The sequence below is a fragment of the Mustela nivalis genome, assembly GCF_964662115.1.
Source record: "Mustela nivalis genome assembly, chromosome: 3".
NCBI classification, from domain to species: Eukaryota; Metazoa; Chordata; class Mammalia; order Carnivora; family Mustelidae; genus Mustela; species Mustela nivalis.
Genome location: NC_139022.1, coordinates 83,065,615 through 83,082,650, shown reverse-complemented (window position 1 = coordinate 83,082,650; position 17,036 = coordinate 83,065,615). Strand labels below are relative to the sequence as shown.

At 34.0% G+C, this 17,036-nt stretch overlaps 1 protein-coding gene across 4 annotated transcripts in view; it reads left to right on the top strand.

Annotated features, from left to right (window-relative positions):
• The window catches only part of FCHO2 (FCH and mu domain containing endocytic adaptor 2), a 117,240-nt gene that overhangs the window by 73,831 nt on the left and 26,373 nt on the right, over positions 1-17,036 (top strand). For 2 of the 4 annotated variants that reach the window (XM_082722917.1, XM_082722919.1), the window contains 7 exons: positions 2,730-2,790; positions 3,070-3,242; positions 4,668-4,679; positions 5,145-5,169; positions 6,385-6,427; positions 9,033-9,127; positions 13,408-13,511. In XM_082722917.1, coding sequence (XP_082579043.1) covers positions 2,730-2,790; positions 3,070-3,242; positions 4,668-4,679; positions 5,145-5,169; positions 6,385-6,427; positions 9,033-9,127; positions 13,408-13,511 — 513 coding nt within the window. Of the gene's footprint in view, positions 1-2,729; positions 2,791-3,066; positions 3,243-4,667; positions 4,680-5,144; positions 5,170-6,384; positions 6,428-9,032; positions 9,128-13,407; positions 13,512-17,036 lie in introns of all 4 variants that reach the window. The other 2 variants (XM_082722918.1, XM_082722920.1) reach the window with 2 other exon arrangements.

Here is a 17,036-nt window from a genome sequence, read left to right as displayed (position 1 = left end):
GATCATGACCTGAGCGAAGGCAGCGGCTTAACCCACTGAGCCACCCAGGCGCCCTGGGTCATGTTTTTAATCTCGTCTTTCAATCTGTCTTTTGTTACATTTGGACAATTTCTACTTAACGTAATTATTGACCTATCAGGGCCAAGTATGTCATATTATTTTTTGTTTCCTGGTTTTGTTTTGTTTTGCTTTTCATTTTGTTTTCTTTTTCCGGTTTTCCCTGTGGGTTATTTGAACCTTTTTAAGAACGCCATTATGATCTATTTATAGTCTTTTAGCATATAATTTTGTGTGACTTTCTAAATGGTTCCTCTAGTTCACTCTCTAGTACCTTCAGGTAGTTTTTTTTTGACCAGAGTTTACAGTTATAATATTCAAGAGGTTGATCCATAAGCAGCTTATTCAGCCCTATAGAAAATGGCTCAGTATTATTTGAAATTATTGCATTGTACTAAATAATACACTGTAAACAAATTTAAAAGTAGTATCAGCAAATCCTTAGAATTTCTAGGGGCTTAAATATCTGGTATGTTCTAGGGTAATGGGAATAAAAATCAGGTATTTTATAAAAACCTTAATTCTGGGGCGCCAGGGTGGCTGCTGCCATCATCTCAGGTCATGATTCCAGGGTCCTGGGATCCAGTCCTGCATCAGGCTCTTTGCTCGGCGGGGAACCTGCTTCTTTCTCTACCTCTGCCTGCCACTCTGCCTGCTTGTGCGCTTGCTCTCTCTCTGACAAATAAGTTAATAAAATCTTTAAAAAAAACCCAAAAAACCTCTATCAAAAATTTTTTAAAAGGAACCTTAATTCTGATGTTTAATGAATTCACATTTGGTAAAGTTTATTTTTTTAAATATTTTTAAATATTATTTGCATATAATCAGGCAATATATAGAACTCAAAGTACTCCAGTTCTAGGGATGTAAATATATACTTGTCATCTTTTTAGTATATGGAATCTGCTCTTTACTATTAGATTTTCATTTCTAGATTTTAATCCAGCCTGTTAGCTAAACTCACTGCTGGCTACAGTAGATTTTTTATTCAGATTGGAAGCTGTAACCATGTAAATTCTGTTTTAGTTCTCCATGATTTTATGCTGTGCCTGTGAGATTATCCTTCATGTTCCTTTTGCTGAGCTTTAGCAGGTGAATGGAGGAAGAACAGCAAACTTTACCAGTAGAAGAATATTGGCTTTCCAATTCCACTGATCACTTGGCATTTCTTGGTGATCTTTTTTTTTTTTTTTTTTTTTTTTTTTTAACTTTTTGTAATTGTTTTATTCTTGTATTTTTTTGTAAGTTAGGTTATTTCCGGGACTCAGTCGGTTAAGCATCTGCCTTCAGCTCAGGTTATAATCTCAGGGCCCTGGGATTCAGCCCCACATGGGCCTCCCCACTGAGCGGGGCTGGGCGAGGTCTGCTTGTCCCTCTCCCTCTGCCTGTCCTCCACTTGCGCTGTCTCTCTTTCAAATAAATAAAATCTTAAAAAAAAGAAGTTATTTCCAAATAAAAACGCTTGTATACCCTTAGCTTTTTATTACCTTTGCTGTAACAGTTTCATTCTCCTTACATGCATGTGTTTATGTAGGCGTGTATAAGATTTTTTCTGATCCATTTCAGGGTAAGTTCTGTACATTATGGCCCTTTAAGCCAACTACTTTAATGTGTATTTCCTAAAAATAGGAATATTCTCTTAACATAGCATCCTTTATCCATTCTACTTCATCATTAATTCTTGGAGGTACAGTACAACTTCATTGTATTCTGATTTCTCCTTCCAGTGGCTTTTTCCTCCCATAAAGATAAGCAGATATCTGTGTTTTTAAATTCTCCCATCTTTCTTACTTCTAGGCTTTTTTTAGTTAGCAGTATTTCCTAGAAGTCATTTCATATGAGTTCAGTAATTGAATAGTACTCTGTTTTCTCTGTGTACTATAGTTTATTCAAATATGCTTGGACATTTAGGTGCTTTCCAGAAATTTTGAATTATAGATAATCTTTGGTGAATAAACTTGTTGCATATGTATGTTTAAATTGTTGGGGGTGTATCTTCAAGGTAAATTTCTAGAAATTGAATTTCTGGGTGGAAGAGAAACACCTATCTGTTTTTGTTAGATAATGGTAAATTTCTCTCTGTAGGGATTGTTCTATTTTGTACTTATATCAGCAGAGTAGAAGAGTACATTTTCCCACAGCTTTGCCAACAGAGTGTATTTTTGAGCTTCTGAATTTTTGCCTGTCTCCTGGGTGACAGACCATACTTTAGTGTAGTTTTAATTTTCCTAGTCATCTTTGTTTTTTTTTGTTGTTGTTCTGTATTTTTTAAATAAATATTTGTTTATTTAACCTGCCAATCCTCTGATTTCATCATCTCTTATTTCCAGGCACATACAGTCTTGTGCTTTTATTTCTTCACTTTGAAGAATTGGGTGAAAATTTGGTTACAGAACTGCCAGTGTTCCTGCCCGAGCACCCGTTTTCTTCCTTTTACTGTTTCTGCCCTTTCATTTTGTAGTACTTTTCTCTTTCAGACAAGTGAAGTACAGAGTGTGAGCTGAAGCTAACTTAACCAAAAAGATAGAACTTTCCCACTGTCACTAATTTTATGAACCTGTTGTTGATAAATGATGTAGCTGCTGTAAAAGGTAAAGCTGTTTTGCTAATCTTTTATATTTCTGTAGTTGGAGCCATCATTACAGTAAGTCTTTTTCTTCTTTTTCCCATAGAACATTCCTGATGTAGATGAAGAAGGCTATAGTATAAAACCAGAAGCAAATCAGAATGATATCCTTTCATCATCTGGATATTCCTATGGATTGTGTCTATAAGTAGACAGTTATAACACAATATTCTGTTGTTTAATAAAGACTTCAGTTTTTAACTATAATAAAATGTGACTCCATATTTTTCATTTGATGTGTTTTTACTAATGAAAGTTAGTAGTTCTATTTTTCTTAAAGTCCATCTGACCTCTTAAAAGTTTATATTCCTTTTTATAAACATGTGAAAAACTGGTTATGCATTAAGATAGTTTAAAAACTAAATTCTTTAACTGATATTCACATACCAAAGAGAACCATTTCTACTCATCTAGTGATTCTGATTCTGAAGATGAAGAACCAAAGAAGTATCGGATACAGATCAAACCCATGCATCCAAATAACTCGCATCACACAATGGCTTCCTTGGATGAATTAAAAGTGTCCATAGGAAATATCACTCTCTCCCCAGCAATATCTGTAAGTAAGAAAATCAGCAAGTTCGTACGTTGTACATAGAAGCCTTTATTTATTTATTTTTTAACTCATCTGCTTGCATCTGGTTAATTTTAGCAATAGTTAAGCATGTTGGATAAGGAAATACTTTACAGTTTTTCTTCCTTTTTATTGAGGTATATAGTTCTTAATTTTTATATTGGCAAATAAACTTGAGTTTGGCTTAGTTTTGCTTCCCTTTGAAAGTTTTACAAGGAAACAAAAATGTAGAAAATCTATTTCTGCCATTTTATAAACAGTTTGTATGTTTCAGAAATTTGAACTGGCAGTATTAATCTTTTCCTCATTTAATTTTAAAGATTTTCATGCATATTTTATGAACCTTATGTGAAAATGGGTATTCCATTAAGAAGGATTTAAAGATTAAATTATATGTCTGCTGCTTTTGTAACTGCATTAGTTGTTTTCCCATATGTTTTATATAAAAAAAGGCAAATATAAGAATTCTTAGTGATTGTGGTTAATTCCTCGATTCTGATATGCCATACTTAAAAGCTTATGAGGGAGGAAAAAAAATAATCACAGTGACTAATATTTCCATTGATGTCATACTCTAAGGAGTGTGAAACTATGGGGAAAAAAGCATGTCCTAAAATGACAATTTAGTCTATCTGTACATGTTCATCATAACTGATATTAGACCTGTTTTCCTTGATAATGGAGAATAAAAGTTCTCCCCATTTTATATTGTTATTTAATATGTATTTTAGATAGCCTGTATGTATTTGGGGAAAAGTATTTTTCTCTCAGTCATGTACTTTTAGCATTTAATTTTTTTTCTACCAAAAAGTTCTGAAGTGAGGTTTTATTCTATCATTGCTATTTTAACATGAAGATTAGTGCCCAGATTATTATATATAATTATTACAATATAGATCTAATCATATTAATTATATATGTAAATGAAGTTATGAAACCAATAAAATTTTTTTATTGTGTAAGAGCATTAACTAATTTAAAAAATAAATGTAAATAAAGAAAACCCGATTCTAGGGGAATATATACCAAAACATTAAGCACCTAGCTCTGGGTAGTGAAATCATTAATGGTTTTAAATTTTGTCCTTTGTACTTCTCTCTCTCTCCTATTTTTTAAAAGATGGTGAACATACTCTTTTGTACTGAGAAAATAAATAATGAGAAAATTTTAATCATTAATACTGGGTTTGAAAAGAGGATAGTTTAAGTGTATTTTCTTGGCCAGTTTGCTTATCTAGCTCGTGTCCCCTAACAATGTTCTGCAGGTGTTTTAAGATGTATAGATTTTAGGTATGATTCAGAAGAATCACAAATAGACAAAGAATAGACAAATTATGAAACTAAGAAAATAAGATATGTTAAATTCTAAAATGGACACTGTGTCTTTCTTTTTCTTTCTATGTTCAACTAGAGACACAGCCCAGTAAGTACAAGATTTTTTATTTTTACCTACTGACTTAAAAAGAAAACCTTTTGATGTTTGAATGTTGATTTTTAAAGTATTTGTTTTAAATTTTTTAAATTAGTAGATTATAGTATCTTGCTGTAGATACCAGCATTTTGATATTTTAAAACATTTTATTGAATGTTAAAGGTACATGTATTATCTTTTACTATAAAACACTGAAAGTTTTTTTAATGTGATTTTTGAGTAGATATACTAAAAACAACTTAAAATTAGGTCCCCATTAATATTTTATGAAGTCAGGGTGCCTGACTGGCTCAGTCTGTTAGAGCACGCAACTCTTGATCTCAGCATCCTGAGTTCAAACACTGTGTTGGGCATGAAACCTACTTTTTAAAAAATAAAAAAAAAATTTTTTTTAACAAGTATTTCATTACCATATTCTTTGTTTAATGACGCTTAGTGTTTGAATTTCTGTTTTAGGTGCAGATGAATCGGAATTCTTCTAGTGAGTTTAACATTTAAATTGGTTATTTTGTGTCTATGAAAATGCATCAGGCAAGGGCATCTGGGTGGCTCAGTTGGTTAAGCGTCTGCCTTTGGCTCAGGGATTCCAGGGTCCTGTGATTGAGCCCCAGGTTGGGCTCCCTGCTCACTGGGAAGCCTGTGTATCCCTCTCCCTCTCCCTCTGCTGCTCCCCATTCTTGTGCACGTGAGCATGTGCTCTCTGTTAAATAAATCAAATTAAAAAAAAATTCTAGACAAGACCTATTAAATGCATAATAAGTACCAAATGAAAAGTAAGATTTTAATTTTAAAAAAGAAATGATAAGTAGCTTGATATAGGGATACCAGGAAAATCAGGATGAAGGTGGGCTGCTTTTATGCAGTTACTTACATAAGGGCGGATTGCAGAAACATTGAGGTGAACAGTGCAATAGGTACTTTGGGCCAGACAGAGGGCCAAAGTGACCTCAGTGGGACCGTGTGGTATGAAGGGGCATCCTGTACAGTGTGGTATTCCTCATAGTTTGCTGCACTTATCCATGTTGGTGTGTTTTCATTCAACAGCTATTGGTTGGTGATCTAAGACATTAAGGTGCAGGGAAGTTTGCGTACAAACCGACCTGACTTTTACACATTACTGATTCTCTTTACTCTGTGTACAGTTGCTAATGAAATGATTCACATTACCAATGCAAAAAGGAAACAAAACAGCCTATCTTATAAAGACTGTTGCTCTAGGTTCCTATAAAATTTTTTCAAGATACAGTATCCTTTAAGATTAACTATTTTTGGTCAATATAATAATAATATTCTTAGAACCTGAAAAATGCTTTTATTATTCATCAGTTCTTGAGCAATACTTATGTATTTCAATATATGTTCTAACTTTCATCATTCTAGCTTGTCTTTCTCTGGTCTGAACAGCAGTTTAATTCTCATGACTATGATAGTTTCATTGATTTAAGTAATTTCTTACCAAAGATGTTAGAAGAAATGAGGACACATCAGAAATTCAGCTATTATTTTGATATTCTCAGGTGATATTCTTAGCATGTTAGAAAACTTGTTAAAGTCTTATTTTTCCTTTTCTCCATAATTTAAGAAACTGCTATCAAGTCCACAATATTTTAATTGTTCATAGTAAAGAGTTATGTGTTTCTCTTAACACTTAAATCTCAGATTATGAATTTTTTCATATTTTGGTTTTTTTAATTAGGTGAAGAGTTAACAAAATCAAAGCCATGTGCTGCTTCCAATGAGTAAGTTTCACAGTTAAATTTTATTTTTAAATAGACTATTTTTAGAGCAGTTTTAGGTTCATAGCAAAATTTAGGGCAAGCTGCAGAGGTTTTGCATATATATTCACTGCCCCCATATATGCCCAGCCTCCTTCACTATCAGAATCCCCATGAGAGTAACATTTGTTAGAATTGATGAACCTGCACTGACGCATCATTGTCACCCAAAGTCTGTGGTTTACATTTTCATTCTTGTTCTTGTATATCCTATATGAGTTTTGACAAATGGGTAAGGACATGTGTCTCTACCATTATGGTGTCATACAGAGTACAACTGCACTAAAAACCCTGTGTTCTCTACCTGCTCATCCTTACCCTTTTACTGTGTTTAGAATTAAATATCATTCTTTTGTCCTTTTTTCCTAGAGAGTTTTATTATCTTTGCAGTTTCATTTGGCGTGTTGGTAATCATCCTCTTTTCTAAGCTTTCAGACACTCTGTGGAGTTTCTAGTTGTTTTGAATTCTCATTTGATACTATTTATAATTTTTAAAAAAAAATCCTTATACAGTTGTATTTGGCCTTGGTGACTTTGCTACTTCTAAATAAAGCTGGGATCCCAAGTTCATACATGTCTGCATTTCAACTAGTTATTCTCATGGGGATTTTCTCACTTTCTTCTATCCGTTTTGGCTGTGGTCATGTAAAATAGACTGTCCTTTTCATGAACTTCAAAACAAGGAAATGTCTCAGTTAACTTAAAAAGGCTAGCTAGCTCTTTTTAAAAAGAAAAAAAATGTTTTAAGCCAGTGTTTCATGGGTCCTCTGTCATTTCAGTATCTGTCAATAAGAACACATTCTTTTAATTTCTTTTCTGCTTAAGTAAAAGTGTAGGCTTCATTAAATGGATAGTTTAAAATTATTTGATACTTTGGGGCGCCTGGGTGGCTCAGTGGTTTGGGCTGCTGCCTTTGGCTCGGGTCATGATCTCAGGGTCCTGGGATCGAGCCCCGCATCGGGCTCCCTGCTCCGCAGGAAGCCTGCTTCCCTCTCTCTCTCTCTCTGCCTGCCTCTCTGCCTACTTGTGATCTCTGTCTTTCAAATAAATAAATAAAATCTTTTAAAAAAAAATAAAAAAAAATAAAATTATTTGATACTTTGAAAGCTAGGCACTAATGGAACACATTGGTGGTATTCATTTATCATTTTTAAAGATAAGTTCAGTGTTTTAAAAATTTTGTTTTTAGTAACTTACGCAATCATGATTTTAGGTTTTATATATAAGATGCCGTGTGCTTTCATGTAGGTGCGTGTTGAGATACTAGATACATGCTTATAGGTAATTGTACCATTTTCTCTGAAATGAGCCTGCTTTCTAAGATTTAAAAACACTATTAAATAATGTAGTTTGAGACATTAAAATATTATTTTAATGGGATTAATCTTTTTACCACTTTATATATATAAATGTTACTTGTCAGTCATAGCTCAGTAAAGCTGGAAGTAATTTAAGAGGTGGTGGCAAAGTTCAGGTACTTCAGGATTTTAGAGGTTAGACATTTTAAAAGCTTATGACTAAAATGAAAGAAACATTCATATAAAAGTTTTTATTAAAATAAAGAGCTAAAAGTTGAATCCTGAGAGAAATTAGTCCATTAGATTTCAGGGGGTAATTGGAGGGAACTCTTTGGTTACATAGCATGTTGAGATTTTTGAAACTTGAAAGTTGAGCTCTTGATGATTTTGTCCACAGTCTTGATGACCTCTCATAAAAAGATGTACATGATCCAAACGTTTCACTAGACTGCCTCAATGGCCCAGGCTGTGGATTGTCTAGGGAGAAGTCCTGCCCTTCTGTGACCTACTATAGTAATCAGACCTTTGAAGATTATATCAAGCTGTTGGGCTTACTTCTGTACTTGACAGTTTCAGAGATGAAGGAATAGAGTAAAAGATTCTTTTAAAAGTACTTAACTCTGATAAAAATTTCTGCCTGATTTTCTGTGTATGATTTGTGCTAGGTTTCAATGAGCAGACCTGACACTACTGTAGAATTAAGTACCTTTGTGTCCTTGGGCAGTTCATTTATGCTCCAGGGGACTGCTTTTCTTTCTTTGTAAAGCTGAAATGATTTCTATTCTTATAGCCCCAAAACCAGAGTATAACAAGGTGTGATTGGTGCAGATTAATCTTCTCTGCTGCCTCCTACCAATTTTACATGTTACTGGAGGTTCTGCTTATAGTAGTTTAAAAAAGTTTTAATTTAAACCAGTATTTGTTAAGTTTCTTCACACAATCCATTGACAGAATAGCTAACTTTTAAATGCTATGTACAATTCTGTGAGATAAAAATAAATGACTAGGGGTGCCTGGGTGGCTCAGAGGGTTAGGCCTCTGCCTTCGGCTCAGGTCATGATCTCAGGGTCTTGGGATTGAGCCCAACATTAGGCTCTCTGCTCAGCGGGGAGCCTTGCTTCCTCCTCTCTCTCTGCCTGCCGCTCTGCCTACTTGTGATCTCTGTCTGTCAAATAAATAAATAAAATCTTTAAAAAAAAAATAAATGACTAAATTTTATACTAATAAAATATTCCTTTGTTAAAATCTTTATTTTTAAAATGTTATGGCAGGAAAGGGACCAGCGATTTACTTGCTTGGGATCCCCTGTTTGGACCGTCTCTTGATTCATCGTCTTCAGTTTCATTAACTTCGTCATCATCATCAGGTAATGTATATGTGTGTGTGTGTATATATATATATATATATAGATATATCTATCTATATATATTTAAACTGAGGGATTCATTAGTTACTTTTCTCCTGATTGACTTACTCATCACTTTTGTGTTATACTTAATGGTCAAAAATATTCTTATCTTCTCATATTGCCAGATAAAGTGATTTGATGCTGGTTAACTTAGCTGAAAGATCCTATGGCTTAAACAGAATTTTATGGAACACCATTTTTTTTTTCATTTTTGTATTGCCATGAATCATTCCCTTTTCAATGCCCAAATAATTCTCACTGTTCTTAGATAATTCCACTGTATAAATGTGCATTAATGTAATCCGTCTTTTCTTATCAGATATTTGAGTTGCATCCAGTTTTCTAGTATTACGAACATCCATGGATAGAATTTCGTGAACGTGTCATAGTACCCTTATAATTTATCAGTACAACATTTGAGTCTCTAGATAAACCCATTGATATTTATTGCCAAACTGCTTTCCAGAAAGGTTTTAGCACTTCCCAAGCAATGTGTCAAAGAAACTTGAATGCTTTTTAGATGTTGTTTTGGCAGGAATATGTTCATTTTCTCTTTTCTTCAAAATATAAAATCCCACACTAGCCAACAATCCAAGTAGGCATCAAAATGCTTGTTAATAAAACCTCTGCTTGTTCAAAGCAAGAGAATAAAATCCACTTTAAGCTGGTCTTCAGCCTTCTCTGGGATTTTAGGAATGCTGTTCAGTATTTGGGGTTAGGGGAGTGAGGGAATTGTCGGGGAGAGAATGTGAATTGATTGAGTTCCTGCCACATTGCTCTGCTAGGAGTTACACATATTCTATTTAATTTCTCCTCATCAACTACTTCATGAAGTCCATTTTATTGTCCCTGTTTTATAGATTAAAAAAAAAAGTAAAGTTCAGAGATGATCAGGAACTTCTCTGAGATCATTTTATATGAAATGAAGAAGCATTGATTCAAACCTGGGTCTTACTAATTTTCAAGTCTTCATTCTTTTCATTGCACTCTGACATATTAACTAAACTATAAGCCATACCAAAACATTTTACTATTCTGTTTATAAACCAATTTTTAAAAGAAATTGTAAAATGGATTGTTAGGCAACCTTAATTCTAGTTTGGAATTTTGAAGGAAGTGGTCTATATTTAATATTTGAATAGACTGTATAAGGAAAAGTTGAAAGTTGAGTTGTAAGTATACAGGAAAAACCGAAGTTGTTATTATAGTCTCTTTTTTGTTTAGTGAAAATGTCAGAATGATGTTTTGTATTTAGAATGAAGAGCCTTCTGGGCGCCTGGGTGGCTCAGTGGGTTAAGCCGCTGCCTTCGGCTCAGGTCATGATCTCAGAGTCCTGGGATCGAGTCCCGCATCAGGCTCTCTGCTTGGCGGAGAGCCTGCTTCCCTCTCTCTCTCTGCCTGCCTCTCCATCTACTTGTGATTTCTCTCTGTCAAATAAATAAATAAAATCTTTAAAAAAAAAAAAAAAAAGAATGAAGAGCCTTCTAAGTAGTGTTTTTCAGTTTTGCTAATGTATTTTTTATGAATTGTTTTTTCAAAATATTGAATAAAAATTTTCACATTGGTATCACAGTGGCTTTATTTATACAGAGATTCCTTCCTAACTGCCCTTAGTTTCTTACTCCCTTTCAGCACAGTCTCTTCCTTTTCAAAAAACATACTGCTTTTCCTCTTGGTAACTGTCTCAAGGACGTTTTACCCCTATCACTTTTAACTTCAGGTTAAAAATGATTCCTTTTTGTTCAGTGGCCATTTGATGTGTGGTAACTAGGAAATAAAAAGTAACAAAATGTTTTAAGTTCACTTTTGTAAGCATTTTTAAACCTTCCTATACAGTCTGAAAAATGATGAAATCATTTTACCTTCCAGAGAATGTCAGTCATGTTGAAAAGAGATGATGGTAAAAATTTCAAAAGATTTGACAGGGTGTAAAGGTGTTAGTACTGTGTTACTCAGCAGAGTGCCTGACTGGCTAGTGATAAAGTAAGGCAGAGTAAGTCAGTGTTGGCGTTAATATAAAAAACTAGGGTAATATTTTCCAAAAGATAATTTTAAGGGATTTTTGCAGATCACAAGTGGTCAGTTAATTCATGAACAGAACAAATGGTCTACAGTAAGACTTGTCATAGGAGGGTTTTATTTATATATCAGTGTTTATACTTTTACCAACTGTTAGAGTTAGCTTTTGTTCCTCTGAGAAAACAGGAATAATTATGGCTTATACATTTTGGACCTTCAATTTTACCCGTATGTTTTTTAAGTTTCTTAATGCTCATACTTATTTTCCTTGGTAATAGAAAGTTTAGACTTGTGATTTTTTTGGAAATTGTATTACTACATTTTTCTAATTTTGAGTGATTAAAATAACATTAACCTGAAACAAGAAAACTCTCTGGCTACATAGATTCATAGTTTTGTTTGAATTTTCTTGTTGCTTCTGGTGTTCAACTGCTTTCCCTTCCTTCAGCTTAAGGAACTTGAGAGTGCAACAGAAACTCTGTGTCTCACACGGATTTGTTTGAGTGTATAGTAATTGAGTCTTTACTTGAAACCAGCATGTATTTGGAATTTGAAAAAGCAAATTGTAATTATTTGAAAGAGCTGAACCTTAACAGTTCTACCAGGATAAGTTTGTTTGGAGTCCGTCTGAATGTCATTTGGATAGGCGATTTGCCAGTATCTGTCAGTGCTATTTTCATTGATAATGGGCCTGTCTTTAAAGTCTGTATGTCATAGCACAGGGAAATGTTATGGTTTTCAGGTTGGTGCGCATTTCTTCCAGTGAACTGTTTAAAGTAGGAGCGCAGCATGAAAGAAGTGGTGCTCAATGGAAGAAGGCAGCAGCCTTAGAATCTGCACATGGTTTCTTAGCAGCTTTATGTTGTTACCTTCAAGCAGTTTGAACCTTGCTTTTATCTATTATCCCTTCGTAGAACAGGCTTTCTGAAGGATTCCATACCCCTCATGCTTTGACTTTCCTATCTCTATGACTACCTTTTTCTTTTCTTTAGGTCTTTCCCTGTTTCTTCCATTCCTTCATCAGTGGCCATGGGTCCTCAGTTTGTTTCTCCATGGATTTATACTGAGGCCTATTCATATATTTTTTTTTATTCTTTTTTTAAAAAATTCATATATTTTTAACTTTGCACATCTGCAAACTTAATGTAATGGTTTATATTTCTTCCCATCCATATTCTTCAGTCTGAATTACAGCCCCACCTTTTAGAATGAACCAGAGGAATGATTTAAACAGGGATGTCTATGTGGTTCAGTCAGTTCAATGTCTGCCTTCGGCTCAGGTCATGATCCCAGGGTACTGGGATCAAGTCCCTCCTTGGGCTCCTTGCTCAGCAGGGAGCCTGCTTCTCCCTCTGTCTGCTGCTCCCTTTCTCTCTGACAAAATCTTAAAAAAAAGAAAAAAAGATGATTTAAATTTGCTTCCGTTCTTCACTCTTGTTTTATGCTAATACATTTGTGACTTTTGATGATGTACATTTGAATTTCATTAATTAGGAATACTCAGGTTAATGTCTGATTTATAAAGTGGCAGAACTTGCAGATGGCATTGAAAATCTGAACATTTAATTTATGTAGCATTTAGGAGCAGTGAACATTATTATTTAGGAGTTCTATGAGCTGTTTTCTTACCAAAAATTAACTGTAGTGATTTGGGGGTATTTTTTTTTATAAGTAGGATATTTTTAATACTTTTAATTATCACCAGATACTTTGCAATGTAATTCAACTTGTAATGTGACTTTTAATTAAGGTAAGTGTTTTATTTAGACTTCAAGTTACTACTTTGAAAGTGTTATTTCAAGTAAGACTTGGTCTTACATTACTGTCAGTAGATATACTGGCAATAAACTATAGACCTTAGATTTCAGTTGGTTTATTCTCTCTAGATTCATCAGATTTTATTTTTTAATGTGTGTAAAGAATTAAAACAGGAATAAGTTGCTGTGACACATGAACTGATCCGTTAATGTGTGTGTGTAAGTGTGTGTATGTGTGTGTGTGTGTGTGTGTGTGTGTTTTCCAGGAATATTGTTAGCTCAAGAAAAGCTTATTTGCTAGATTCCCAGTATTTCAACAAATATCTATAATTATAGAAGTATTTAAAAACTCCTGAAAATGAGCTTTGACTCCTCTAAGAGTTCCTCTATGATAGAATGTCTTTATGTAAGGATTGCTATATACTAATGATTTTCTTCAAATTCTCTTTTTCCCCTTACCAGCCCGGCCCACAACTCCTCTTTCTGTAGGCACCATTGTCCCACCTCCAAGGCCTGCTTCCAGACCAAAGCTTACTTCAGGCAAACTCAGTGGGATTAATGAAATAGTATGTACTCAGGTGGTTTTTTTTTTTTTTTTTTTTTAATTATAACTGTTTGATGTAAGATGCAAATATTTTTTCTATATGCCCCATTACAGTTAAGCACTTGGAATTATCTACTGGAGTCTTGAGAACTATAGAAAAGTTTCTCCAGCCAACATTTCCTTTACTCCTTCATATTATCTCAGTGATCATATGCATGGAGTAAGACATTGTTCAGGAGGAAATGAGATTCCTGAGAAAGCATATAATAAAAATACCATTCAGTATCCATTCTTTCGCATTTAAGAAGCAATACTCATAGAATTCTTCTTTAAGTCAAATGCTAAGGAAGAAATGGTGGCTGTTCTTAGGACTTAGAAGTATATTGGCAGCTTTGTTTTATACATAAAGAAACTAGTGTTTGTTCAGGTCACTTAATTGACTTGTCAAAGTACATGTTGCTTCTAGAAAAAAGCATCAGCCTACAAAAGTTGTCAGATAATTAAAGGAGATCTACAAGTAATATTCAGAGTGAGCTGCTCCCAAACCAGTCTTCTTGCCTCTCATCTCTTCTGCTTTACTTAATGTTTTACACTGATTGCCAGTATTACATTTCTAAAAGTCAAGCTTAACCTTCCTTTTCCCCAGATAGACATTTCCAGTGGTTCCCCATAATCCATATCGTTGAATGTTTTAGCTGAATGTACGAACCTTTTTATCGAGTGGCCTCAACAACTTACGTTCTTACCTAACTGCCCAGCTTTCTCCTCTTTGCAACCTGTGCTCCAGCCCTTTGAAACTTTCCAGTGTTGCCCAAACACATCATGTTCTTTTATGCACCCATGTCTTATTTTGCTCCCTTTACTGAAATGTCCTTCAGTTGTCTATGTAGGAAACTGGTCTCTCTCTCTTTTTTTTTTAAGATCCAGCTAAATATCATCTAGCTAAAGCCCTTTCCCCCCAAGTAGATGTAATCATTCTCTTCCTTATACCCATATACTTTGCTCAAATTTCTTTTAGCGTACAAACTATGTTATATATTCTTTCCTTGTATATTCCCTTCACCAGACTATACCTTAGCCAATGTCATACTTTGCATAATGCTTGTCACATAGTGAGATACTGTTTCATGAATAAATGAAAAGACTGGAGCACCAAGTGTTGAAAGGGTGACATCTTCCTCCTCTTATCTTAACGAACAGACTTCAGGGAATGAACTCAAAGACTCTAGGTACAGGCTGCCAAGGAGATGATTATTTGAGCAATATAAAAATGACTAGCTCTTATTAGCATGGGATTTTTTTCCTAATTGTAAGAGGTCATGTAAAATTTGGGAATTAGAGAAAAAAACAGAAAATTAAATTCCCTTCCATATTTCATGACCCAAAGATACCCAGTTAAACTTTTTATATATACCTTTCATTAATTTTTGAATGCTTAAGTATTTATTCATTCACAGTAAAACATAGTTGTTAAAAATGCAAGCTTATTAGTGACTAATTACTTGAGCAGCATTAGCCAAATTATATATTTGGAGTCTGTTTCCTTATGGGTAAATAGGTATAAAGAAAATAGGTGGTGTGAAACTTAAATGAGTTACTCTATGTAAAACACAACTTTATGGAGTGCGAATAATTGCTCAGAGTTACTGTGAATGATAAATCAAAGGTCATACCTTACTTGTTTTTTTACTCTTCACTTGAAAATATTTGGGGGATACCTTTCTATTTCATGAATTATTCCATAGATTTCAAACTTCTTTCAAGAAGTTTGAGATTCTTCTTTCAAGATTCTTCTTTCAAGAATCCTTTGTCAAATGATCTTTTGAGTTGCAAATCTATTAAATAAATAAAAATGGGACTTTCATACTCAAATCTTTCACCCTTTACTCCCTGCAGTAGCCTGGCAAACCTTCTAGAAGCCATCCTCTGAGGGCTTCAAGGAGCACCTTTTGAAACAGCTGCAGAGCATAAATGCTCTATCTTGTAATACCACTGTCAGCATTAAACTTTCAAAGGTTTTTAGAGATGTGATTATTTGACATTTAGTTTATATGTAAATTTTCATTATTCAGTGTTGTCTTAATGATTTCATTATAAACAATGTCTTAATGAATATCCTTTTATTTACTTCTTTGCAGACATGATTAACTTAGTAAAAAAAATCAAGGTAAAATTCATGGACTAAAGACACATTTTTAAGACTCTTGATGATTTTTATTGCTGTCTTGCCCACCAGGAAGGTTATGCTGATTTAAATTCTCTTCAGCTGTACATCAGAGTGCTCTTTTCCTTGCATTCTTGTATGTGCACTTTTCTGGAGGAGACTAAATGTTCACAGGGTCTATAATCACACCCTTTCACATTCCTATAGTGAATGCCTCATTGTTCTAGAGCAGTTGTTTTCAAAGTTTGTTCTCCAGACTAGCAGCAGCATTACCATCACTGAGGATCTTGGTAAAAATGTAGTTTCTTTGGCTCTACCCCAGACACATCAGAAATTTTGTCAAGTGGCCGTCCAAGTGATTCTGATGCATGTTTGGGTTTAAGAACTGCTGTTCTTAAGTAATGCTATTCAATAGAAATACCATGCAGTAATACATATAAAGTTTCATAGTAGCCACATTAAAAAAGGAAAAAACAGTGAAATTAACTTTTTATTTACTCATCACATTTAACAAAAAAAAAATCAATTTATAATGTAATCAGTATAAAGAGTGAGAATATCTTTTCTGTTTGTGTGTGCTAAGTCTTCAAAATCTGTGTATTTTATACTTAAAGCTCACCCCACATTTGGATTAGCCACATTTCAAGTGCTAGTGGCTACTGTACTGGACAGTGCCATAAACCACTTGAAAAAATGGGTGTGTTTTTGTCTTTTCCTAAAAAATTACAAAGTACACATTCTAAATTGTAAATTATAAAAATGTAGTGACATGACATTGGTCATGAGGCCATGTTGCTACAGGAGAAATTTCCCCCACAGTAGTTGATCAAGTCTTTTTTCTAAGCTTGCAGGTTTTAAATTAGCTTTGAATTATTATGTGTTTGGCCTTGTGCCATGCACTACTTCCATCTGTATACATAGGGAGCTGCAGTTTCAACCTTACTATATTTTTTCAGTCTATTATTCATCATTATCAAGTCCTCAGAAAGCCATTCTCTGGAACCAATAGTTGAAAATAGTTATTTGCGGGAGTAGGGGTTTACTTAGTATAGAACAGTTTGGATGGTATCTAATTTTTATTTAAGTGTGTATCTGTAAGTGTATATTCATAGAATCAAGAGTTCACCAATTTCAATGTGTGAATGCTTATAAAGGGTTTTGTTTTTGCCATTTGTTTTTCATGTCCTTCAGTCAATTGAGGACAGGAACAGTATCTGTTCATTGCTTTGTACGTAGTTCATAACCCATGACCTGACACGTAGTAGGCACTAGAGAAGTACTGTTTTCACTTAATACTTTTACAAGCAGGAAAAGGTTATTTTTAACACACTAAGCCACCCAGGTGCCCGAGGAAAAGGTTATTTTTAAATAAGGAAAATATGC